Source organism: Vicugna pacos, chromosome 10 (genome assembly GCF_048564905.1).
Source record: "Vicugna pacos chromosome 10, VicPac4, whole genome shotgun sequence".
Taxonomy (NCBI): domain Eukaryota; kingdom Metazoa; phylum Chordata; class Mammalia; order Artiodactyla; family Camelidae; genus Vicugna; species Vicugna pacos.
This window is the reverse complement of record NC_132996.1, coordinates 61787564-61814912: the sequence shown is the minus strand read 5'-3', so window position 1 is coordinate 61814912 and position 27349 is coordinate 61787564. Positions and strand designations below refer to the sequence as shown.

Sequence of the window (27349 nt, the reverse complement as noted above, 5' to 3'; positions counted from 1 at the left end):
ATGAACAAATTCTTTACTGAAAATAGATGATAAAATATATGTCCCTGCTACCTCATTTTCGTACCCTTGCCCAGAGCTTTTTCATAGCATTTTTCATCTCTCCATTTCTCAGAGTATAGATTAGAGGGTTCAACATAGGGGTGATAATGGTGTAAAACACAGTCAAGGACTTATCAATGGGTAAGGTAGAAGGAGGTCTCACATACATAAAGATACAGGGGACAAAGAAGAGGACCACCACAGTAATGTGGGAGCCACAGGTGGACAAGGCTTTGCGCCTCCCTTCCTGACTCAGATTCTTCAGGGAGTGCAGGATGACCCCATAGGAGATGAGTAAGAGCATAAAGATGACCACACACATTGCCCCATCATTGGCAAGTACAGTGAGACCAATAATGTAGGTGTCAGTGCAAGCAAGTTTTAACAAGGGGTACATGTCACAGACAAAGTGGTCAATGACATTGGGACCACAGAAGGGAAGGTTATAAACAGAGGAAGGATGAGCTACAGCATGTAAAAACCCACCAACACAGGCCAATAGCAGTAACAGAACACACACTCTCTTATTCATGATTGTGGAATAATGTAAAGGTTTGCAGATGGCCACATAGCGGTCATAAGCCATGGCGACCAGGAGGCAAATCTCAGCACCACCAAAAAAGTGCTCTATAAAAAGCTGGATCATGCAGGCTTGGAATGAAATGGCTTTCTTCTTGCTGAGTAAGTGTATAATCATATTTGGGGTGATTGTAGTAGAATAAAGAGCATCCATGAATGATAAATAGCCAAGAAAGAAGTACATAGGGGAACCCAGGGTTGGACTGACCACCACAGTCATGACAATGAGTAGGTTGCCCACCATTGTCACAATGTAGATGAGCAAGAACACAACAAATAATATTTTCTGACCCTGGGGGCTCTGAGTGAGCCCCAAGAAGACAAATTCAGTCACATTCCTCCTTTGGTCCATAGTCTTCTGTATGTCTTATTTCAGAGTTCAGGACAAAATTACCTGTAAATATTATTACTAGTGATTTCCTGAAGTTTTCAGATAATTTGTTTATTCTTTCAGCAAATAAGCAATATGGTTTATGTTCCAGTACTTTCAGATTTATCACATAAGGCTGATTAAAGCCTCATCCCTAACCTCAAAAATCTTTCAGACCAATGGAGAGGCAAGTAATTAAGAGACATATGAGAGGAAAGAACACATTATTAATAACTGAGTTTCATAATTTGCTTTCTATCTGGAGGGTAATATAGTTGTACACATAGCTAATACCTTCTACAAAAATTAAAATGGATTAAATTTTAAGAGAATATTAAAGAAAGGTTTATTTTATTTTACTTTTCACATATTAAGTAGATAACTTTTTCATCTCTATGGATGGGAGAATCTTCTTAACCAATCATTGAAATTCCTAAGAGATATATTTAACAATTTCAAAAAAAATGTAAGGATTTAGTAAATTTAGATAGCGCAATCTAAATACATAAAAGTAGTTTGGAGAAAGATTTACATTGTAGAGGACTTACACAGAGATAATATCTAAAATAGACAAAGATCTCTAAGAAATTAATGAATAAAAATATAAATTAAATATAAAAGAAATTTAAAATATATTTTAAAAATTGAGGGAAGAGTATATCTCAATGGCCACCAACATACTAGTACACTGAAGCTCAACTGGAACAGAAAAGTGACAATTGAAATAACAGCTTGCTTACTACTGTATCACCTCATGTTCTTGAAAGCAATTTAATCAAGGTCTACAGATGCTACATTATCTTTTAGTTTTTAACAGATTAATAAGCAATGTGTAGAGTATGTATTAATTCAGAATATCAGCGGATTTATAAATATCTGCCCATGAAAATATCCCCAATTAATTACACTTGAAATTAGTTCCTAAGACTAGTTTATGTTATAGGTCAATTTATCCCGGATCATTGTAACTCAAAAATATCCAAAAAGAGCAAGATCAGATAGAATCAACTTCCTCATATGTTAGTAATCACAGAGGAGAGCTAACACGGCTGATTGTGAGAATGACAAAAGAGAGCTTCTAGAAGAGTGAATTCTCACACCACCATTGTAGTCTTGCAAAATGTAAGAATCTTGTGTGTAAATATGCTTGCTGGGTTACCTGCATAAGGAGACAGCCATTCAATCCATGTTCTGGGCTCCTCTGTCTTATCCCTTGCTCTTCACTCACTGATGCCATCTCTGAGGACATGGAGTACAAGATACATGCAGCATCCCTAGAACTTAAACTGTTTCCATGTGACCAACTCATTCCATGCTGGCAGGAAATCTGTTTCAACTAAGTCATTCAGAAAAACATTCCTTTTCCAAAAGTTGGAATTTTCAAAGTGAATATTAATGGCCCATTACAAAAGAAGTCTGAATCTGATTGTTAACAGAGAACCAAAATATTCACTGTTTGTCGGATATGTTTGAATCACTAACAAATGTAATTAAACCTTTTGATTGGAGAGAATACTATAAACTGTGTATGAATTGTTTACATATAAATTTTGCTCTTTGTCTTTTATACCAATTAAATTGAAATAGTGAAAATCTTTCCAGTATTTTGAGTCTCAATCAGTTATACTCTCCTGCCTTCATTGAGCATTGTTGAGCTTTGAGTTTCCTGAAGGATGGAGAATAATTTCATATACAAACTTCCCTATATTTTGAGTCCATCATTTCAGTTCATGAAATTCGGTCCTGTGAGGTAAGGGCAAAGGTCTGTAAACACTTTATCTACATTTGAACTATTGTACATGTTATAAAGCCTTTCAGTCGGTGTATTTCCATGGGTGATTCTTGTCTAATTAAATTCAATGGGACCTTAATCATAATTTTGATGGTGACTCTTTATCTCCAGAGATGCCAACCAGGTAATCACCATGCAGAACAGAATTTACAGAGCCATGTCCTCTGGGAAAAAGTACTTTAAAAATGAAGTCATGTCACCAAGAGGGAAAAGTCCAGAATTGGCGGGGGAAAAAAAATTGTAAAAACTTTCTTGTAGACAAACCTGTTAAAATTTAAGCTTTGTATTTGAAGATGATATCTGAACTAATTTCCAAAACATTATGAATGCTAACTTCAGAATAAGTCATTTGAATTCTGTTTCAAATGCAGATAAAATTTGTCACATACTTTGTCACATATTTCAGACAGGCAATTTGATAGAATCTGTGTTCATGTGGAAACAGGGGAAAAAGACATTTGTGGGACTATTCAGTTCACCTCAAATACCACACAGGGCACTCATCAAAGTAGGCAGTACACTAGGCCATGACATAATTGCAATACATTTCCAAGGACTTAAATTATAGAGCACAAATATTTATAGGTATATATACATATATTTGTTACACAAATATTTTACAATAATGTAATTCTACTAGAAATGGATAACAAAAATGTTTCCAAATAATTACAAATTAAGCAAAATTCATCTAAATTAACCATGAACATTTTGATAGGTACATTTTCAAGACAAAGATGGTGATACAAATGTATGTGAAAGGTATCTATGAAATTTATATATGCATAGAAAATTGTATGTAATATAACATATTTTATTATATATAAGTCAACTGTATGCAATTAAAGGAGTGCTTAGAGAGAAATTTATAGCTTAAATGCAAATATTAGAAAACAAGAAATATTACAAGGAATGAACTAAGCTTCTGTCTCAAGAAGCTAGAAAAGGAAAATTAAAATAAAACACTGAGAACCCTGTAGAAAGGAAATAGCAGATAGAAGACAGCAGTCATTAAAACAGAAGTTAATAGAATATAAAGAAAATAATTTAAGACCAGGAATTGGTTCTTTGAAAGTTTAGTAACCTTGATAAGAACCTAGCAAAATGGATTGAGAAAAAATAAGAGAAAGAACAGATGATCAGAATCAACCCTAAAGAAAGAGTCATCACTGCAGATTCTATAGATCTTAAAAAGATAACAAAATATGATAAGGTAATTTATGACAGTATACTTGCCAAAAGAAAGTGGACCACTGCTATTGAAAAAAAGAAACACAACTTTCTAAACACAGAGATAAAAATAGTTCAAAACTGAAATAATTAAATACATAAATAAATTGATTCTTTAGAATCTCACCATTTCCAAAACAAAATTTCATTCCCATATAGCTTGAATCATTGAATTCTATACACCAACAAATCAAGAAACAGCACCAATCTTACATAAACATTTTCACAGAGGGGAGGAATTAACAACATTCCTAAAACATTTTATGCACCCATAACACTTATACCAGAATGAAACAAGGGTAAGGGTATCATAAAACAATTCAATTAACATCTCACATTAACAAAGGCACAAAATTCTGAGCACAGTATTTAGTATTCAGTTTGATTCTTTCGGATGTTTTCTTGTGGATTTTTTTTCTTGCTGTATGGTTTTTTGAGGCAGATCTTGAGATGCTCTCAGTCTAAGCCTAATTATGACCCACTACTTCCTAAGTATTCAACTCAGTGCCCTGGCCTTTTTGAACCATGAGGGTTTTCAGCTGGTGAGAACAGCAATATTCCTGGCCCAGTGTGAGGACCAAGCCCCCCTCTCTCTAATCTCTCTGGGCAAATCTTTCCCTAGCCTAATGAGGTGGAAAGATCTTAGATCTCAAATTGTTTCCCATCTTTTAGTTGTTTCTGATATCTGGTGTCCTGAAAATAATTATTTCATATTTTCTCTTGTTTGTTTCCTTGTTCTCACAAAAACTATACGTGAATATTCTTAGCAGTTTTATTCATAATTTCAAATAGCTGGAAACAACCAAAATATCTCTTAATTGAGAAAAAGCTAAATGAACTGTGATACATTCATAAAATGGGAAACTACTCAGCAATAAATGAATGGATCATGTTTATTAACATATTAATATGCATAAATCTCAAATGCATGATACTAAGAACAAAAAGTCTTATTTCAAAGACTATAGTAGACATGATCTTACATATAGAAAATGCAAGAAACTGCAACAAAACTGTTACAGCTAATAAAAAATTCAAGTTTGCAGGATACAATATCAACATACAAATATTAGTTGCATTTACATATACTAACATCAAACTACCCACAAAAGAAATTAAGAAACTAATCCCATTACAGAAGCATCAAAAAGAATAAAATATTTAGGAAAAATTTGACCAAGGAGGTGAAAATTTGTACATTGAAAAATATAATACATTGATGAAAAAAATTAAAAACACAAGTAAATGGAAAGATATCCCATGTTCATGATTTGGAAGAATAAATATTACAAATACACCCACACCATCCAAATCAGTACAGAAAATATCACCATCATACCAAATCAAATAGAACATGTAAAACTGATTAGTAAGCAATTCATAGAAAAAGAATAAAATTATTTTAAACATGTAAATAGGTGCCCGAATAGATGGCATTTTGGCAATAAATATGAACATCAACATTCTAAATACATAAAGCAATTGACTGAAATTCACTTCTAGGAACTCATACTAAAAAATTTCAAAAAGATGCTTTTGCAGAATTATTTAACTTCAAAAAAGACTGGGGAAAATATAAAGAGGACCAGATATATCAATTTCAGTGCTGCTTTATGAAGAATTTAATCAGGATGAAGAAACTAGAATGAGTTTCATCTGTATAAACTGACACATAAAGACCTATAGGGGGTTGAGTGATAAAAAGCAAAATTTATACACTGAAACATAAATATACACACACATATGAAAAATGCTTAATTTGCAAAGATTATTACTTGAAGAATCTTGGAAACAGAGTACAGTGATTGTATCTGAAAAGACTCGAGGAAACTAGTTTGGGATAGGTTGGTTGTTTATTCAACACTATTCCGTTTTTCATAAATTCTATTCTTAAAATTTATTATTCTCCATCATAATTACAATTCTCATTTAAAAATTAAAATATTACACTAAAAATTTCATAGATGAGGCAAATAAAGTGGAATAAAGATAGTCTATGCAGCATTAAATATTTAATATAATATAGAGAATAAAGATTATAAAAATAAGAATTTGACAAAATAAAATGAAGAATGAGAAAGTAGTAAGAGTAAATGCAGAAATTAATTAACAATTGCTATATATAAAATAGGGAACAAAGTTCTACTATATAGCACAGGGAACTATATTCAATACTTTGTAATTGCCTATAATGAAAATAATATGAAAAGGAATATCTATATGTACAACTGAATCATTATGCTGTACACCAGAAATTAACATGGCATTGTAAATAAACTATGCATCAATACAAAAATTAAATTTTCAAAGAGGTAAAACAATTAACAATTAGTGTAACTCAATAAAAATTTCATTAATTCATTATAAATTATTTATTGACACCTTACTATAAATGCATCCTACTATTCTAGGTACAGTGATAAAACATTATACAGTTTACATTCTAGTAAGGAATTGTTATTAATAGCATAAACACATAGTTTATTCTTCAAGTATAATTATCCTAAATCATTTGAAGAAACAAAAAGTTTGCATCAGATTAATGAAGTTTTGACATTCGAAAGAGACAGGACTTAATGCTAAATTATCACCTTCATGATGGACACAGCACTAATTTAATACTTTATCTACCTGTATTTTTCCCCCAGAGCTTCTTCATAGCATTAATCATCTCAGAATTTCTTAAACTGCAGATTACTGGGTTCAGCATAGGGGTGATGACTGTATAAAACATGCTTAAAGATTTGTTGATTGAAAAGGTCTTAGCAGGTCTTGCAAACATGAAAATACAGGGGACAAAGAAGCAGACAACCACAGTGATGTGGGAACCACAGGTCTGGAGGACTTTCCACCTCCCTTCCTGACTCAGGTTCTTTAGAGAGTGCAAGATGACTCCATAAGAGATGAGTAAGAGCAGAAACACAATACTGCACATCAGTCCTCCATTGGCCACCACAGATGCCAATGACATACGTGTCAGTGCAGACAAGTTCCAATAAGGGATACATGTCACATGTAAAGTGATCAATGACATTGGGGCCATAGAATGGGAGTCCATAAGTAGTGCTAAGAAGAATTACCGAGTGCAGAAACCCTCCAACCCAGGACACCACCAGCAGCACAACACACACCCTTGGCCTATGATATCCAAGTAATGCAAGGGCTTACAGATGGTCATGTAGCTGTCATAAGCCATCACCAAGAAGGAAGACCTCTGACCCAGCGAAAATGTGCTCTATAAACAAATAAGTCATGCAAGATTCAAAGGATATGGTATTTTCCCCAAAGAACAAGTCTAAAAGCAATCTGGGGGAAATAGAAGAGAAATAAGGTATGTCCATAAATGATAAGCTGGCAAGAATAAAGTACATCGATGTGTTCACGGTCTTGTTTACTGTTATTGTCACGACTATGAGTAGGTTGCCCAGCAACGTCAAATGTAGAAGAGCAAGAACATAACAAAAAGGACCTTCTGCTCTTTTGGATTCTGTGTGAGGCCCCAGGAGGATGAAATAAGTTACATTGTTCCTTGGTTCCATCTAGTCTGTACAGGTGCTGAGGTCACATTGTTAGAAGCAGTTTACATACAAAACAGGTGGAAAACCTTTAAATGCATTATAAGGTTAATCTCTTTTACCCATTCAACTAAAACAACATGTATGGAGTATCTATTCATGTCCAATGTGTCATAGACATTGTAATTACCAAATTCAATAGGGCATCATTCCCCACCCTTAGTGATATAATACATGACAAGGGATCAGACACTTCCACACGCATGTAACAAGTGTCACTACAAGGATATTCACACACAGCTAAGAGTCATGGGGTAGGAACGCATCAGTCAAACTACAATCAGAGAAGGTTCCTAGAGGAAGCAATGTTTAGCTAAGTTTTAAAGGGATAGTGAAAGAACAAGAAAAGATGGGAAGAAGAGTCCATGATCAGGTCCATAATTTATAAAGTCACAAAGGTGTAATATTGAGACCCACTTAAACTAATTTACATATACAGGGTGAGGAGCTCAAACTATGAACAGAAGTTCACTGTCCTAGATTGTCTCAGAACTCACGAGGCCTATTTCAAGTGGCCTTTATTTGGATATTTCTCCTTTCCCTGAACAGTAAATGCTGAAGCACGTAAATTTGGGTCTCCAGCCTTTACTTCTACACTTGTTTTGCAATTTTTGTATGTAGTGTCTCCATTTTGGACCTCTGCAGTTGGATATCAAGTTAGTAAATATAACACAAAATTTTAAATTTTCCACAACACTAAAGGTGTTCCCCATTTCATGAAATGGTGCCACCTTCAATATAATTTCTCAGACAGAAAATCTCACAGTATTATTCACTCCCTTATTGCTCTCATATGACTTATTGATGACTTTTTTTTAAAAAATGCTACTGTCTTTACTTGGAAAGTATATCACAAATTTGATCATTCTCTTTCCCCCATTTCCTTCTTGGTTCACTGCAATAGCCTCTTGCTGAGTCGCTCCACTTTTATTCTGGACACCGACAATTTGTTCTCCTGAAGGAGACTTTTCTTTAAATCTTGTTCTGAATATATCACTCAAGTGCTCAGAACTCCCACAGTGGGTTGCAATCATTCACTCACATTTTATCACATTTAATATTCACATTAACAAGAACAGTAATTCCCAATTTCACTTGAAGAACTACGGCTCAGAACATCTCATTAATTTCCCCCAATGTCACACATTGTTAACAGATAAAACTAGAATTGGAATCTAAGTTTCATGTATTTCAAAAAGATTTAATTTTTTTAAATGATAAAGACAGTGATATAACGGTGAGCCTGGTGGCCAATATCCACTGGTAGTCTTACCTTGTGGAGGCTTGTTCACAATCGGAGGATGACTTAAGTTACTCACAAAGACTTGGAATTCCTCTTTCATTCAATGTGGCCACAGAGGGGAGATAATTAGAGAGCTGTATTATTAGGATATATTTTCCTTCATTCAGCTCTCTGTTCATTTCCTATATGGTCTCTTCTGGTTATTCAGAAACTATTTTTATTTGCACTGTAGATAATTTTAAAGAAATTCCACAGTGATCATGAAGAAACAGATGTTCACCATGTGGGATAATTTATTAAAAAGACAAGTAAATTCATGTTTACATAGGAAGATAGCAACTAGCCATTTCCCAGGGAAATTTATCTCAAGTAAATTCTCTTCCTACTAAGTTCAAAATTTTAAAAATACCATTCAGTTGTTTAGTTCTCATCCGATCATGTCAGTGTAGCCAGATGAGTCAACTTGAGATTTTGAGATATTATTGCGCTATTTTTTTTTAATTTTATGGATTGCTTTAAGTCTAACCAAGGTAATCTTGAAATACATATATATCAGATCTTAAAAGGATGTCACTTCCTTTTCCCAATAGGGTCAAATATCAGTGGAAATTTTCTCCCTTGTAGCCACATTTATCATTATGTCTTAGAACTAGAATGTGTCCAAAACTGACTCTTAATTAAATTCACTGGGATTTTCCACTACATTTTAAAATTACATCTATGTGTAAAGACACTACTAAACCATCTTACACAATTAGGGTGAAAAAGATGGAAAATGGAGAAAATAATCAGCTGGAGAATCATGTTGAGACTATTGCTAGTAAAAACAAAATATCAGAGCAAACACTTTGCTGCAATGTAGATTAATTTTTCATATATTTTGCCACTTATCATATATAGCAAGTTTTACTTTCTTTTTATTTAGTACTGGATTTATTCTGCCTTAATATTTGGTCAAATATATTAACATTTTATCAACAAATCAGAAATTATTTCTAATCATTTATGTAATTATGAATTGCTTTTTATAAAAATTTAGGGTACTTATTTTCATACACAAACTGTGCTATGGGTGAGAATTAATAAGTAATGAATAACACAGGGAAGTAGAATCGTATAAAAATTCTTCTCTGCATGGATTTTACATACTTACAATGCAGTCAGACAATAAAGAAAGAACAATTTAATAAAATAATTGTAGCCCAATGCCATTCTTATTAGACAGAATATAAAGTACTGTTACAGAAAAAAAGAGGAATAAGCTGACTTTCAAAAATGTGACCAGAAAAGGCCTTTCTAATAAGGTGATGTTTAAGCTGAGATCGAAAGGACAGGAAGTGACTACCAGTGGAAGCACTGCCACAGACAGTAATATTAAATAAAAATTAAGTAAAAGTCTCTCATTTCAGAGATGAACAGGTCTACACATAGAAACACTAAAACCTTACTAGAAATTTTTATTGCAGTACTATGTTGCAAAAGAGTAAGGACAGTGTGCACTCATGTCTTGTTCCTGATTTTAACGTAAAAGCTTTTGAACTTTAATCCACAGTATGATATGTGGTGTGGTGTGCTCATGTAAGACCCTAATTATGTTGAGAAACTTTCTTTCTATACCCAATATAATGAGACCTTTTATCATGAAAGGAAATTGAATTTTTATACTATCAAGGAACAACACAGGGAGGTAATTACGAAAATCCATTTACAATAGCATCAATAAGAATAAAATACTTGAGTAAACATAAGCAAGGAGATGAAAAGCTTGTACATTGAAAGCTGCAAAATGTACTGAAAGACATTAGAGAAGACATATGTAAATGGAAAGATATTATGAGCTAGAGTTTTAACATTGTTAAGATGTCAATGCTACTTAAACTAATTTGCAGATTCAGTGCAACCTTTATCAAAATGCCCAAAACTTTCTTTGAAGGAAAAGAAAAATCCATTCTAAAATTCAGGGTTTTTTTCTAGTCTGGTTATAGCTAGGACATCTTATACTATGCGGAATAGAAGTGGTGAGAGTGGGCATCCTTGTCTTGTTCCAGATTTTAGTGGGAAGACATTCAACTTTTCATCATATGAGTGTTATGTTAAAAAAAAATAAATACTTTTTATTATGTTGAGACCTGTTCCCTCTCTACCTCTTTAGTAGGAGTTTGTATTATAAATGGATATTCAATTTATCAAATGCATTTTTCTGCATCTATTGAGATACTCACGTAATTTTTGTCCAGTCATCTGTCTGTGTGGTCTACCACACTGATTGATTTGCATATGTTGAGCCATCTTTGTGTCTCTGAGATGAATCTAACTTGATCGTAGTGTATAGTCTTTTTTATGTATTGTTGGATTCTGTTTTCTAATATTTTGGTGAGAATTTTTGCATCTTTATTTATCAAAGATAGTGGCCTTTAATTTTCTTTTTTGGCAGTGTGTTTGTCTGGCTTTAATATCAGGGTGATGATGGCTTCATAGATTGACTTTGGGAGTGTCCCCTACTTTTCAGCCTTCTGGGAGATTTGGGGAAGTTTCAGTATAAGTTCTTCTTCCTATGCTTGGTGGATTTCCTCAGTGAAGCCATCTGGTCCTGGACTTTTTTTGCAGGGAAGTTTTTTATTTTTAATTCTGTATCACTTCTAGAGGTTGGTCTGTTCAGATTATCTATTCCTACTTTTTTATTTTATTTTTTAACTGAAGTACCATCAGTTACAATGTGTCAGTTTCTATGAATATTCAAATAAAGACATATATCCCTACTTTGGGGACTGTGCTATAATTAAGAATGCTAGCAAAAGACACTAAACCTTTTCTGACCAACTCATTAAAAGTGTTAATCAGATTTACATCAGAGAGTCCTCTGTTTAAATAAAAAAAACCAAAAGGCAAATTTTAATTACACTCTATGGAAATACTTGCAAATTTTTTGAGACATCAGTCAATTCTTCACAATATATGATTAATTCAGAATGAGAAAACAAGATATTAAAACATGTCATTTTCCTTTAAATAAATATGTAGAGCTATGACATTCTTAATATAGTTTATGGGAAGTTTTCAAACTTTGAAAAATAACCTTCAAGTTCATCATAAAATGCAAATATTTAGGAATTCAAGAACCTCTGAAGAATGTGAATATTTAGTGGAGTCTATCCCTAGTAAGTATAAACATGCATTAAACTTCCTTGACCACTGAAGTATTTTAGTGGTAATATTTTGAAATGGGCCCTTTGGGAAATGATCAGATAATGAAAGCAGAACCCTAGTGAGTGAAAGTAATAGCCTTATAAAAAAGTAATGTTGTCAAAGATGTAGAAACTTTGGACCCTTTGTACAGTCTTGTTTGGAATTGATGCAACCACGATGGAAAACAGTATAGGCATTGAAATAGGAAAATTCTTTATAAGCAAGACAATATCTAAAGAAAATATTGATAGATTTAATTATGTAAATGCAATATTATTTCTACTTGTTCAGAAACATTCTGCACAGTATAAATATATCAAAACAAATCACAAGCTGGCAAAACAATAACTCCACATATATGGTAAGTGGGGTAAATTCCTTAGTATTTAATTAAATCACAAAATCTGTATAGAAAATGTCAGCAATCAAATAAAACACATCAAATTCATTAATATGCATTTCATGAAAAAGAAATACATATTACCTTAAACACATCAATAGATGTCCAAATTCTAATTATATTTATTTATTTATAATTAAAGTGTACAAGTGAAACACAGTTTCTTTAATGAGGTTGTCAAATACCACAAAGTATACCAAGCACTGATTTTTTGAGAATGTCATCAAACGTGTATTTTCCAGAATGAAGGGAATAGTGAGTTTAGTAAAAGCTCATGGATGGCATTTTGACAATAACTGTGAACATCAACATTTTAAATACATAACCCAGTTGACTCAAAAATTTCACCTCTAGGACTGATATTTATAAAATTTCAAAAACGTGGCGTAGCAGAATTATTTACCCAAGAAAAAGGAAAAACCTGAAGAGGACTGAGCACCTAAATTTGAGTGAATCTATATAAGGAAGTTAAACAGTATGAGGAAACCAGAATGAGTTAGATCTATATAGGCAGGTACACAAAGATCTTCAGGAGCCTCAGTAGTAAAATGCAATATTTGTACACAGAGACATAAACACATTCAGATATGAAAGTCTGCTTGTATTTGCAAGGATTACTACTTGAATAATCTCAGGAATAGAGTAGCGGCCGCAACTGGGAGAACTGGGAGACAATGCTATGGGATGGAGAGGAGTTCTGTTCTACAGTATTTCATTTTCCATGGGTTCCACTTCTAATATTTATTACTATCCAAATAGTTTCCATTTTATTTTGAAAATTGAAATATACAAAAAATTTCATATATAAGGCAACTGAAATTGAAGACTAGTCTATACAGCATTAAATAATTTAACTAGCACAATAAAAATGAAGATAAAAGATAAGACTCTGATGTAAAATAAAACTAAAGATGAAAAACTTATAAATGTAAATGAAGGAATTAATTTAAAATTAGTATAACTATAAAAGTTCCATTAATCAATTAATCACATATTATTTATAGATTCCTTAATGTAATTGCATCCCACTTTCCTAGGTACAGTGAGACATTATACAGCTTATATTCTAACAGGAAAATTGTCAAAGATTGCATGAATATATAATTCATGTTTTAATATAATTATTGTAATTCCTTTAGCAAAAAGGAAAGTCACACTAGATTTATGAAGAATTTTACATTTGGAGAGATTGGCTCCAAAGTTAAATGAGTTTCCTTATGACTGATAGTGAACTTATTTCATTCTTGATCTGCTTTTTTTTCTCCAGAGCTTCTTCATAGCACGAATCATCTCAGAATTTCTTAGACTGTAGATTAATGGGTTCAGCATAGGGGTGATGACTGCATAAAACAAACTTAATGATTTGTCAATTGGGAAGGTCTTAACAGGTCTTGCATACATGAAAATACAGGGGACAAAGAAACAGACAACCACAGTGATGTGGGAAACACAGGTCTGGAGGGCTTTCCATCTCCCTTCCTGACTCAGGTTCCTTAAGAGTGCAAGATGACTCCATAAGAGAAAAGTAAGAGCAGAAACACAATACTGCACATCAATCCTCCGTTGACCACCACTAAGATGCCAATGACATGAGTGTCAGTGCAGGCTAGTTCCAATAAGGGATATATGTCACACGTAAAGTGATCAATGACATTGGGGCCACAGAATGGAAGTCCATAAGTAGTGTCAAGTTGAATTACTGAGTGCAGAAAACCTCCAACCCAGGACGCCACCAGCAGCACAACACACGCCCTTTGCCTCATGATAACCAAGTAATGCAAGGGCTTAGAGATGGCCACATAGCAGTCATAGGCCATCACCAGCAGAAGGGAGATGTCTGATCCACCAAAAAAGTGTTCTATAAACAGATAAGTCATGCAAGATTCAAAGGATATTATGTTTTCCCCAAAGAACAAGTCTGAAAGCAATCTGGGGGAAATAGAAGAGGAATATATTAGATCTATAAGTGATAAGCTGGCAAGAAAAAAGTACATTGGTGACTTCAGGGTCTTACTGACACTTATAGTCACGACAATGAGCAGGTTGCCCCCCCCATGGTCAAAATGTAGAAGACCAAGAACATAACAAAAAGGACTTTCTGCTCCTTTGGATTCTGTGTGAGGCCCAGGAGGATGAAATAAGTTGCATTGTTCCTTGGTTCCATCTAGTCTGTACAGGTGCTGAGGTCACATTATTAGAAGCAATTTACCTACAAAACAGGTGGAAAACCTTTAAATGCATTGTAAAGTTAATCTCTTTTATCCATTCAATCAAAACAATGTGTATAGAATATCTATTCATGTCCAATGTGTCACAGACATTGTAATTACCAAGTTCAATAAGGCATCGTTCCCTACCCTCATTGATATAATATATGCCGGGGTGATTTCATATACGATATGTGACAGACCCATATAATGAGTGCCACTGTAAAGGTGTTCACACACAGCTGAGTCATGGAGTAGGAACGTATCAGTCAAACTAGAATCAGAGAAGGCTTCCCAGAAGAAGCAATGTTTTAGCTGAATTTTAAGGGAAAAGTAAAAAACAAGATAGGAAGAGGAGTTCATGACCAGGTCCATAATTTATAAAGTCCAAAAGTGTAATATTGAAACCACTTAAACTAATTTACATATTCAGTGTGAGGAGCTCAAACTATGAACAGAAGTTCACTGTCCTAGATTGTCTCAGAACTCACGAGGCCTATTTCAAGCGGCCTTTAGTTGGATATTTCTCCTTTTCCTGAACAATAAATGTTGAAACAGTCAAATTTGAGTCTCCAGCCTTTACTTCTACACTTGTTTTCCAATTTTTGTACACAGTGTCTCCAATTTTGGACATGTGCTGTGGAATATCAATTTAGTAAATATAACACAAAATTTTAAATTGTCCACAATGCAAAAAGTGTTCCCCATTTCATGAAATGTTACCACCTTCAATGTAATTGCTCAGACAGAAAATCTCACAGTGATATTTGTTCCCTTGTTGCTCTCATATGACTTATTGATACCTTAAAAAATAATGCGACTGTTTTTACTTGAAAAGTGTAGCACAAATCTGATCATTCCCTTTCCCCTGTTTCCTTCTTGGTTCACTGCAATAGCCTCCTGCCGAGTCGCTCCACTTTTATTCTGGACACCGACAATTTGTTCTCCTGAAGGAGCCCGAATGATTTTCTTTAAATCTTGTTCTGATTATATCACTCAAGTGCTCAAAAGTCCCATAGTCGATTGCAATCATTCACTCACATTTTAATGTATCACATTTATTATTCACATTAACAAGAACAGTAATTCCCATGTTCACTTGAAGAACTAAGGCTCAGAACATCTCATTAATTTCCCTAAGGTCACACATTGTTAACAGATAAAACTAGAATTGGAATCTAAGTTTCATGTATTTCAAAAAGATTAAAATTTTTTTAGATGATAAAGACAGTGATATAATGGTGAGCCTGGTGGCCAATATCTACTGGTAGTCTCACCTTGTGGAGGCTTGTTCACAGTCTGGAGGATGACTTAAGCAACTCACAAAGGCTTGGAATTCCTCTTTCATTCAATGTGGCCACAGAGGGGAGATAATTAGAGAGCTGTATTATTAGGATATATTTTCCTTCATTCAGCTCTCTGTTCATTTCCTATATGGTCTCTTCTGGTTATTCAGAAACTATTTTTATTTGCAGTTTAGAAATTTTGAAGAAATTCCACAGTGCCCACCAAGAAACAAATATTCACCATGTTGGGATAATTTATTAAACAAACAAGTAAATTCATGTTTACATAGGAAGATAGCAACTAGCCATTTCCCAGGGTATTTTATCCCAAGTAACTTCTTTCTCTACTAAATTCAAAACAGAAAAATACCATTCAGTTGTTTGTCCTCATTCAATCATGTCAGTGTGGCCAAATTAGTCACCTTGAGATTTTTTGACATTACAGGGTTGTTTTTATCTTATTTTATGCATTGCTTCAAGTCTAACCAAGGTCATCCTGAAAAATATATATCAGTTCTTAAAATGATATCACCTCTTTTTCCCAATAGGGTCACAAAACTTTGTATGTTTTATCCCTTGTAGCCACATTTATCATTGTCTTAGAACTGGAATGTGTCCAAGACTGATTCTTGCTTAATTAAATTCACTGGGATTTTCCACTACGTTTTAAAATTACCTCTATGTGTAAAGATATTACTAAACCACATCATTTAATTAGGATCAAAAAGATGGAAAATGGAGAGAATAATCAGCTTGAGAATCATGTTGACATTGTTGCTAATAAAAACATAATATCAGCACAATCATTTTTACTCAATGAAGATTAATATTTCATATATTTTCCCACTTGCCATAGCAAATTTTTCTTTCTTTTTACTTAGTACTTGGTCCATTCTGCCTTGATGTTTGCTCAAATATATAAAAATTCTGTCACAAATATCAAATATAATTACTAATTATTTATACAATTATGAATTGTTTTTTATATAAACTTTAGGGTACCTATTTTAATATACCAACTGTGCTATGGGTGAGAATTAATAAGCAATGAATAACACAGGGAAATACAGCCATATAAAAGTTCCTATCTGCATGGATTTTATATTTTTATAATGCAGTCAGACGATAAAGAAAGAGACAATAAAATAGTTGTAGTCCAATGCCATTCTTATAGGACAGCAAATAAAGTGCTGTTACAGAGAAAAGAGGAAGAAACTTACTGTGGAAAATGGAATCAGAAAATACCTTTCTTAAAAAGTGATGTTCAAGCTGAGCTCTAAAGGATAGGACATGACTACCAGTCAAAGCACTCTCACAGAGAGTAATATTAAATAAAAATCAAGCAAAATTATCTCATTTCAGAGGTGACCTGGTCTACATGTAGAAAACAAAAATTTAATAGGAATTTTTATTACAGTACTATGTTGCAAAGGAGAGATGAGAGTCTTGTTTTGCTCCTGATTTTACTGTAAAGGCTTTCAAACTTTAATGTTGAATGTGACGTGTGGTGTGGCTCTGTCATGTATGACCCTAATTGTGTTGAGGTACTTTCCTTCTATGCTCAATTTAATGAGACTTTTTATCATGAAAGGATGTTGAATTTTTATACTATCAAGCAAACAACATGAAGAGAAAATTAAGAAAACAATTCCATTTGCAACAGCATCAATAAGAATAAAATACTTGAGTAAATGTAAGCAAGGAGATGAAAGTCTTGTACACTGAAAGCTGCAAAATGTTGCTGAAAGACATTAGAGAAGACACATGTAAATGGAAAGACATTTATGAGCTAGATTATTAATACTGTTAAGATGTCAATGCTACCTAAATTGATTTACACATTCAGTGCAACCTGTATCAAAATGCCCGAAACTTCCTTCACAGAACAAGAAAAATCCACCCTAAAATTCATTTTTTTCTAGTCTGGTTGCTATAGCTAGGACACCTTACACAATGCGGAATAGAAGTGGTGTGAGTGGGCATCCTTGTCTTGTTCCAGATTTTAGTGGGAAGGCTTTCAACTTTTCACCATTGAGTATTATGCTGGCTGTGAGTTTGTCATAAATACTTTTATTATGTTGAGACATGTTCCCTCTCTACCACTTTAGTAGGAGTTTTTATCATAAATAAGTATTGAATTTATCAAATGTGTTTTTCTGCATCTTTTGAGATAATCATGTAATTTTTGTCCATTCATCTATTGATGTGGTGAATCACACTGATTGATTTGCAAATGTTGAGCCATCTTTGTGTCCCTGGGATGAATCTAACTTGATCATAGTGTACAGTCTTTTTTATGTGTTGTTGGATTCTGTTTGCTAATATTTTGGTGAGAATTTTTGCATCTACATTTATCAAAGATAGTGGCCTATAATTTTCCTTTTCGGTAGTGTCTTTGTCTGGTTTTAATATCAGGGTGATGATGGCTTCATAGATTGACATTGGGAGTGTTCCATCCTTTTCAACTTTCTAGAAGAGTTTGGGAAGGTTCAGTATAATTAATTCTTCCTATGCTTGGTAGATTTCCTCAGTAAATCCATCTGATTCTGGACTTTTGTTTGCAGGGAAGTTTTTTATTGTTCATTCTATTTTACTTCTAGTAGTTGGTCTGTTCAGATTATCTATTTCCTCTTTTTTATTTTATTTTTTAATTGAAGTACCATCAGTTACAATGTGTCAATTTTTATGAATGTTCAAATAAAGACATATATCCCTGACCTTGAGGACTGTGCTATAATTCAGAATGCCAGCAAAAGACACTAAATCTTTTCTGATCAACTCACTAAAAATGTTCATCAAATCTACATCAGAGAGTTCTCTGTTTAAATAAAAATACCATATGAGGTCATTCACATGTGGACTCTAAAGAAAAAGAACATAAATACAAAACAGAAACAGACTCATAGACATAGAATACAAACTTGTGGTTGCCAGAGGGGAGGGAGTGGGAAGGGACAGACTGGGAGTTCGAAATTTGTAGATACTGAGAAGCATATGAAGAATAGATTAAAAAGGTTATACTGTATAGCACAGGGAAATATATACAAGATCTTGTGGTAGCTCACAGAGAAAAAAAATGTGACAATGAATATATGTATGTTCATGTATAACTAAAAAACTGTGCTCTACACTGGAATTTGACACAACATTGTAAAATGACTATAATTCTATTAAAAAATGTTTTAAAAAAATGAATAAAATACCTTAAAAAAACCCAATAGGCAAATTTTACTTACATTCTATGGAAATGATTAAAAGTTTTTTGAGACATCAATCAGTTCTACACAATATATGTTTTAATTCAGAATGAGAAAATAAGATATAAAAATATGTCATTTTTCTCAAAACAAATACATAGTTATGACAGTCTACATATATTTTATGGGAAGTTTTAAAACTTTGAAAAATATGATATGATAAAATGCAAATACTTAGGAATGCAAGAACTTTCTGAAGAAATAATTAGGGAAGTAATTAGGAGAGTATCCTTAGTAGGTATAAATACATATTAAAAGTCCTTGACCACTGAAGGATGTTAGTGGTAATATTTTGAAATGGAGCCTTTGGGAAATGATCAGATAATGAGAGCAGAGTCCCAGTGAGTGAAATGAAATTGATTTTATAAAAAACCAATGTTGGTAATGATGTAGAAATTTTGGACCACTTGTACGCTCTTGGTTGGAATATAAATGGATGCAACCACTATGGAAAATAGTATAGGCATTGAAATAGGAAAATTCTTTCTAAGCAAGAAAATATCTGATGAAAATATTGATAGATTTAATCATGTAAATGCAAAATTATTTCTACATGGTCAAAAACATTCTGCACAGTATAAATATATCAAAAACAAATCACAAGCTGGAAAAACAATAACTCCACACATAAGATAACTGGGATAAATTCCTTAGTATTTAATTAAATCATAAAATTAGTATGGGAAATTTCAGCAATCAAATAAAACACATGAAATTCATTAATACGTAAGTCTTGAAAAAAATTATGTATCACTTTAACCACAATAGATGTACAAATTCTAATTATATTTATTTACTTATAATTAAAGTATACAAGTGAAACACAATTTCTTTAATGAGATTGTCAAACACCACAAATGTTTATCAAGTGTTCATTTTTGAGAATGTGGTCAAACATTTTTTTCCAAAATGAAGGGAATAGTGAGTTTACTACAAGCTCATGTATGGCATTTTGTGAATACCAACATTATGAATACATAAACCAACTGACTCAAAAATTTCACCTCTAGGTTTAAAATTTTTCAAAACCACTGCATTGCACAATTATCTACCCTAGGAAAAGACAGGAAAAACCTGAAGAGGACTGGACATTTAAATTTGAGTACATCTTTATAAGGAAGTTAAATAGTATGAGTTAGATCTATATAGACAGGTACACAAAGATCTTCAGGAGCCTCAGTAGCAAAATGCAACATTTATACACAGAGGCATAAATATACTTGTATTTGCAAGATTACTACTTGAAAACTTTCAGGAACAGGGTAGTGACTGCAACTGGGAGAACTGTGAGACAACGCTATGGGATGTAGAGGAGTTCTGGTCTACACTATTTCATTTTTACATGGGTTCTGCTTCAAATATTTATCATTATCCATCACACTTTCAAGTTTATTTGAAAAATTAAAATATTATACTAAAATTTTCATATGTAAAGCAAATGAATTGAATAGTCTATATAGCATGAAATACTTTAAATAGAACAATAAAACATGAAGAGAAAAGGTAAGACTCTGATGTAAAGTAAAACTAAAGATGAAAAAGTTATAAAGTAAATGCACAAATAAATTTAAATTAGTATAAGTATAAAAATTCCATTAATTAATTAATTACATATTATTTACAGGTTTCCTATTGTAAATGCATCCCACCTTTCTAGGTATAGTGATAAAACAGACATTATACAGTATATATTCTAGCGGGAAATTGTCACTGATAGCATGAACATATAGTTCATGTTTTAATATAATTATTGCAATTCCTTTAGAGGAAGGGGAAAGTTGCATCAGAGTTATGAAGACTTTTACATTCAGGGGGATTGGCCCTAATGTTAAATGAGTTTCATCATGATTGATATAGAACTTACTTAATACTTGATCTGCTTTTATTTATCCAGAGCTTCTTCATAGCATTAGTCATCTCAGAATTTCTTAGACTGTAGATTAATGGGTTCAGCATGGGGGTTACAATTGTATAAAACACAGTCAATGATTTGTCAAGGGAGAAGGTCTTAGCAGGTCTTACATATATGAAAATACAGGGGACAAAGAAGAAGACAACCACAGTGATGTGGGAAACACAGGTCTGGAGGGCTTTCCATCTCCCTTCCTGACTCAGATTCTTTAGAGAGTGCAAGATGACTCCATAAGAGATGAGTAAGAGCAGAAACACAATAGTGCAGATCAGTCCTCCATTGACCACCACTAAGATGTCAATGACATAGGTATCAGTGCAGACAAGTTCCAATAAGGGATACATGTCACATGTAAAGTGATCAATGACATTGGGACCACAGAATGGGAGCCCATAAATAGTGTCAAGTTGAATTACTGAGTGCAGAAATCCTCCAACCCAGGACACCACCAGCAGCACAACACACGCCCTTTGCCTCATGATAACCAAATAATGCAAGGGCCTACAGATGGCCACGTAACGATCATAGGCCATCACCAACAGAAGGAAGACCTCTGATCCACCAAAAATGTGCTCTATAAACAGCTGAGCCATGCAAGATTCAAAGGATATGGTATTTTCCCCAAAGAACAAGACTGAAAGCAATCTGGGAGTAACAGAAGAGGAATAAGCCATGTCCATAAGTGATAAGCTGGCAAGAAAAAAGTACATTGGTGAGTTCAGGGTCTTACTGATAGTTATAGTCACAACAATGAGCAGGTTGCCCCCCATGGTCAAAATGTAGAAAAACAAGAACATAACAAAAAGGACTTTCTGCTCCTTTGGATCCTGTGTGAGGCCCAGGAGGATGAAATAAGTTACATTGTTCCTAGGTTGCATCTAGTCTGTACAGGAGCTGAGTTCACAAATTAGAAGCAGTTTACCTACAAACCAAGGGGAAAAATTATTAAATGTTCTTTAAATTTTGCCTTTTATTTATCCATTCAATTAAAAGTATGCGTGAAGAGAATGTATTTGGGTCCAATGCATCACAGACATTATGATTACCAAGTTGAATAGCAGTAGGTCCCTACACTCAGTGGTATGACAAATAATGACAGATCAGAAAATTCCAGACCCATGTAATAAGTGTCATTATAAGGATATTCACACTCAGCTAAGAGTCACAGTGTAGGACTATATCAATCAAACTGGAATCAAAGAAGTCTTTCTAGAGGAAGTAATACTTCAGTTGAATTTTAAGGAAAAGTAAAAGAACAACATATGATGGTAAAGTAATTCCATGAAAAAGTACACCATTTATAATCATAAAGATATGGGGTAGTGTATAGCTGAAGTGGTAGAGCACATGATTTAGCATGCATGAGGTCCTGGGTTTAATTCCCAGTTGCTCCTTTAACAATAAATTTAAAAAAAAATAGACCTAATTACCACCCCCAATAACAACAAAAATTAATCACAAAAATATAATATTGAGACCCACTTAAACTAATTTATATATTCAATGTGAGTAGATCAAAGTATCAATAGAAGGTCACTGTCCTGGATTCTCTCAGAACTCACTGAGATTTCTTTCTTGGGGTCTTTAGTTGGCTATTTCTCCCTTTCTTGAACAAAAAATGCTAAAGCAGTCAAATTTGTGTCTCTAGTCCCTCTCTCTACCCAAGTTTTAACATTTCTATAAGATATACCTCTATTTTTGGACATTTAAAGTTGGATATCAACTTAGTAAATATAACACAAATTCTAAATTTTCCACAATTAAAAAGTTGTTTCACATCTCATTAAATGACACCGCCTTCAATGTATTTGCTCAGACAAAAATCTTTTTGCTCTCATAGTATTCATTGATAGCTTTATCAAATCATGTGACCTCTACTTTCAAAATATATCATAAATTTGTTCATTCCTTACCACTTATTTCCTTCTTGGTCCACTGCAGTAGCCTCCTGTCATGCCTCTCCACTTTTATTCAGGCCTCCAACAGTTTGTTCTCCTGAATTAGCTCAAATTATACTCTTCAAATCTTGTTCTGATTATATCAATTGATTATATCAATCAACCGCTCAAAACTCTCATAGTGGATTTCAATCATGCCCTCACAATTTAATGCATCACAATTAGTATTTACATGAGAAGTACTGTAATCACCATTTTACAGTTGATATAATGAGGGTCATACTATCTCATTAATTTTTCCAAATGCACAAATTTTTAAGTGATAAAACTAGAATTAATACCTACATTTGATTTATTGCAAAATGATTTATGTCTTACATAACAAAGAAAGTCACCCAACTGTGAATCCTGGTTCCCACTATTTACAGTTAGTCTTACTAGTGAAAGCTTGCTTATAGTCTGAAGGAAGACTTTTTAAATCACTCATAAATCCTGGAATTCTTCTTTCATCCAATATGACAAAGGAGGGGTGAAAGGTGAAATTACTTGAGGATAAGTCTGATTTCATTCAGCTGTCTGTTCATTTCCTCCATGGATTCCTCTGGTTATTCATAAGAATGTTTTTATTTGCACTATAAATTCCACAGTGTTTAAAAGAAAATTCCACAGTGCACACAAAGGCAAAAGTTTACCACGTTAGAATAATTATTCAAATAGACAAGCAAATCCTATGTTTACATGTGGAGATAGCAAGTGCCATTTTCCAGAGAAAGTTGTCTTCAGTTACCTCTTTTCCTATTAGCTCCAAGATAGAAAAATACCATTCAGTTGTTTAACTCTTCTCCCTCTCTCATGTTGGTACAGCCAGACTACTTGACTGGAGATTTTGAGAGACCTCCTTGTGTTGCTATTGTTGTTGCCTTTTAATGCATTGCTTTAAGCCTAACAAAGGACCTCCTAAAAATTTTATATCAGTTCTTAAAAGCATATAATCTATCTTCCCAATAGAGGCAAAGAACACTGAACATTTTCTCTCTCTTAGTCACATCCATCATTAAGTCTTAGATTGGAATGTGTCCAAGATTGATTCTTGCTTAATTAAATTCACTGGGACTTTCTACTAAACTTTAAAATTACATCTGTTTTATAAAGATCCTACTATACCACATCACAGAATTAAGGTAAAAAAGATGTAACCTGGAAAAAAAAAAAAACAGCTTGATAATCATTTTCTGACTATTGCTACACAAGAATAAATATCAGTCCAACCATTTTGCTTCAGTGAATGTATATTTATCATGTATATTCCCACTTGCCACAGCAAGCTTTTCTTTCTTTTTTATTTAGTACTCAATTTATTCTGCCTTGACATTTGGTCAAATATATAAAAATTTATCACCAATTCAAGTGCAATAACTAAATATTTATCCAATTACTAATTGTACTTTTTTTATATTTAGGGTACATCTGTCAATACAAAAACTGTGCCATGAGTGAGGACAAAACAATAAATGAAATGGAAAAAGTCATATAAAAGTTTCTTTCCTCATGGATCTTATATTCTTGTAACAGAGCTAGGTAGCATATAACTGAATGGGTGCTGCCAAATTGGTAAATATAAGTTCTCTCTTCTGTTAGCTAGTTCTGAGTGAAATAGGAAGCAAGTTCATCCAATGTTTTCCAGTAAGTTTGAAGTTTGCAACTGATTTTTAGACCAGTCTCTCCCTCAAATTAAAAGACGTATTCCTTTATACATTGCACATATATTCTTATATTGTGATGTCTTTGTATCATGAATAGTATTGACTAATTCAGTAATTTAATTGAGTAAGTTCAATTCTGATATAGAGATCATATGAATTACAATCTAATATTAGCAACAACAAGTTCGTATAAAAAAGAGGTAAGATCAAGATTTATTTTAAACATCAGAGTGTTAGAGAAAAATAAAGGCAGGCTTTGAGTTGCTAAGTAATATGTTTAATGAGTAAAGCTACTTCATAGGTAGTAATTAGGGAGACCTATACTACAGATCAGAGAAAAAATTTGTGGAATATGACAGATAATAAATTCTGCATAAGTGGCCAGAACCGCTTTCATCTATGTAACAGAAGAGGTGAATTCTATATCTAATTTTGATACTGGAAAATTACCTAAATATTACAAATACTTAAGGTTAGGGATCTCGTTATGATCCTCCCAGTTCTCAAATTCTATAATTAAAACTGAAAAAAAAAAAAGATTATCATAAGGTTCTTACAGAGATCAAAGTTATTACACTGTCATGGGCTTTTTCATCTTTGACTTGAACTGAGTGAAGAGTTGTAGTCAGGCTGAGACAGGAAAGGGGCAGGGCAAGCCATTCAAGGAATGATATAGCAATTAATAGCAAAATGTTGAAAGATTCAACCATCAACGGGCCTTGAGGCTCAAAATGATGGGAGATTTAACTTCTAGTAAACCTTGAGCTTCATTAGACGCCCACTGTAGTATATTAACATGGTGAATTAAGTGCCCACAGGCCCAGGGCAGTCCCAAGGCTAGCCACAAAAGGCCAAAGTGGGAAATGGCCAACTTCCTGAGAGTCCCAGCCCCTTCCCAAGGCTAGCTAGACTGGTCCTTCCACTTATTAGCATATGAAACTACCAAAGCCCATAAAAGCTGGCAACACCGTGCCTTGCAGCACCTGCCTCTCCCTCTCCTCCCTTCCAAGATGGCCAACATTCTGTCTATGGAGTATGTACCTACTTTTAATCTGAGTGCCCAACCCCCACACCTTGTGGCCTTTCTCTTGCCTTTCAATGTATCTCTCTGAATAAATCTACCTTTACTCAACTGTGGCTTGCTCTTGAATTTCTTCCTGCACAAAGCCAAGGACCAACACTTGGCGGGGCATGTCCCAGGGACTCAGCTGAAGCCTGGGACACAGTACTTCTCACACCTCACATCTGTTTTCTTGTATCATATTCAGGAATTCAATTTTAAGATATTGCAGCAGACAGTAAACATTATATTCTGCTACTGACATAGCAACAGTTTTTTTTTAAAAGCTTTGTGCAAATATATTTGATAGCAATTTTGTCATCTGTAAGCTCATGAAGGATTAGATTCTTCATTTTTATTCTAAGAGTTACTCTGATGCCCAAGTACTTCTTGAACCTGAGTGTTAAAAAAATAATTGATTCCTTGATCAGCGCCCAGCGCACCTTTCACATCTCAAGTTGAACCACACTCTCTCTTGTCCACTGTCACTGGCCTCCCTGAACTTCTACCCGAGGGTCTCTGCACAACTTTTTCTCTATTGCCTTGAATGCTTTTCCAACTGATGTGCTTAAGGATGGTTCTATCTCACCTTTCAGGTCTCAGTTTAGAAATAACCTCTCAGAAAAGCCCCCTTTGTCCACCTAACTAGAGTTATCCAGTCACCCATGACCACTCCATTACACTTTTCAGAGAATCAGTTATCCTATGGCCTTGTTTTCATTTTTACATATTCTTTGACCTTATTGTCATTTTATATGTTGTCTCCTGCACTAGAAAGTCAACTCCAGGGCAAAATGAAAATTTATTGCCTTATTCATCACTAGTATACCCCAATCCTATAAGATTATTTGATACTTTTCATACAAACTCAGCAGATATTCTTCAAAAAAATGAATGAATATCTTGGTTCTTGAAAAGAGTTGATGATAATTAATGTGAAATACTTATTACACATACACATCTTATATTTACAGATAAAAATATTCTTTCAAATATCATGCTATACTGTTTGAAATACTATAACTGATACTGTAATTATTATCATTTACATCATATATTTAAAAAAATAAGAAAACCAGAACAGCATACTAAATTAGACTAAAACCCTAGTCTTCCCATATACCCAGTCAAGGGAGGCAGTTTTAAAGAGCATCAATGTCTGTCTAATGACAGAAAAAGCACAATATAGAAGAAAATAAGCATCGTTTGGATTTAGAAATTCAACTTCATAATAGCAGGAATTGTTTCTCACATTGTTAAAAAATAGGGGTCTCTAGAGTTGCTCTTTTCTCATCAAGGTAGCTCATCTATATGTTTCAAGATTTAGACACCAGATTCGTAACTACGTTGACACGAGTGATTTTTTCTCTACTTCTCTAAAGGAAGAAAAGAGGAAGTTGAAAATTTGGATAGTGTTGTCTTCCACAATGAATAGTAACCTACTAACTTGAAATTGTCATTTCTTCCAAAAGCCTCCCCAAAGGACATTTGGCAGCATGAAATCTGGGAAAACACTAACTCATAAAGAGTATATATTTATTTATTGTCCCCTATTTTTCACCCAACTTGTGAATTTGCAAATATTTTTTAAAAGTTTCTTTTAGACTTATAT

General features: G+C 33.6%; 2 protein-coding genes and 2 pseudogenes across 2 annotated transcripts; all 4 read right to left on the bottom strand.

Annotated features, from left to right (window-relative positions):
* Positions 1 to 52: 52 nt before the first annotated feature.
* Positions 53 to 970, bottom strand: LOC140699038 (olfactory receptor 4A47-like). Its single transcript, XM_072970808.1, has one exon. It carries the CDS (start codon positions 968 to 970, stop codon positions 53 to 55), a length of 918 nt encoding a protein of 305 aa, XP_072826909.1.
* Positions 971 to 6633: 5663 nt separating this feature from the next.
* Positions 6634 to 7549, bottom strand: LOC116285514 (olfactory receptor 4A47-like; annotated as a pseudogene).
* Positions 7550 to 13647: 6098 nt separating this feature from the next.
* On the bottom strand, positions 13648 to 15969 carry LOC107035127 (olfactory receptor 4A47-like; annotated as a pseudogene).
* Positions 15970 to 21024: 5055 nt separating this feature from the next.
* LOC102541054 (olfactory receptor 4A47-like) lies at positions 21025 to 21954 on the bottom strand. Its single transcript, XM_015252193.3, has one exon. The coding sequence runs from the start codon at positions 21952 to 21954 to the stop codon at positions 21025 to 21027; it is 930 nt and encodes a 309-aa protein (XP_015107679.1).
* Positions 21955 to 27349: the final 5395 nt, after the last annotated feature.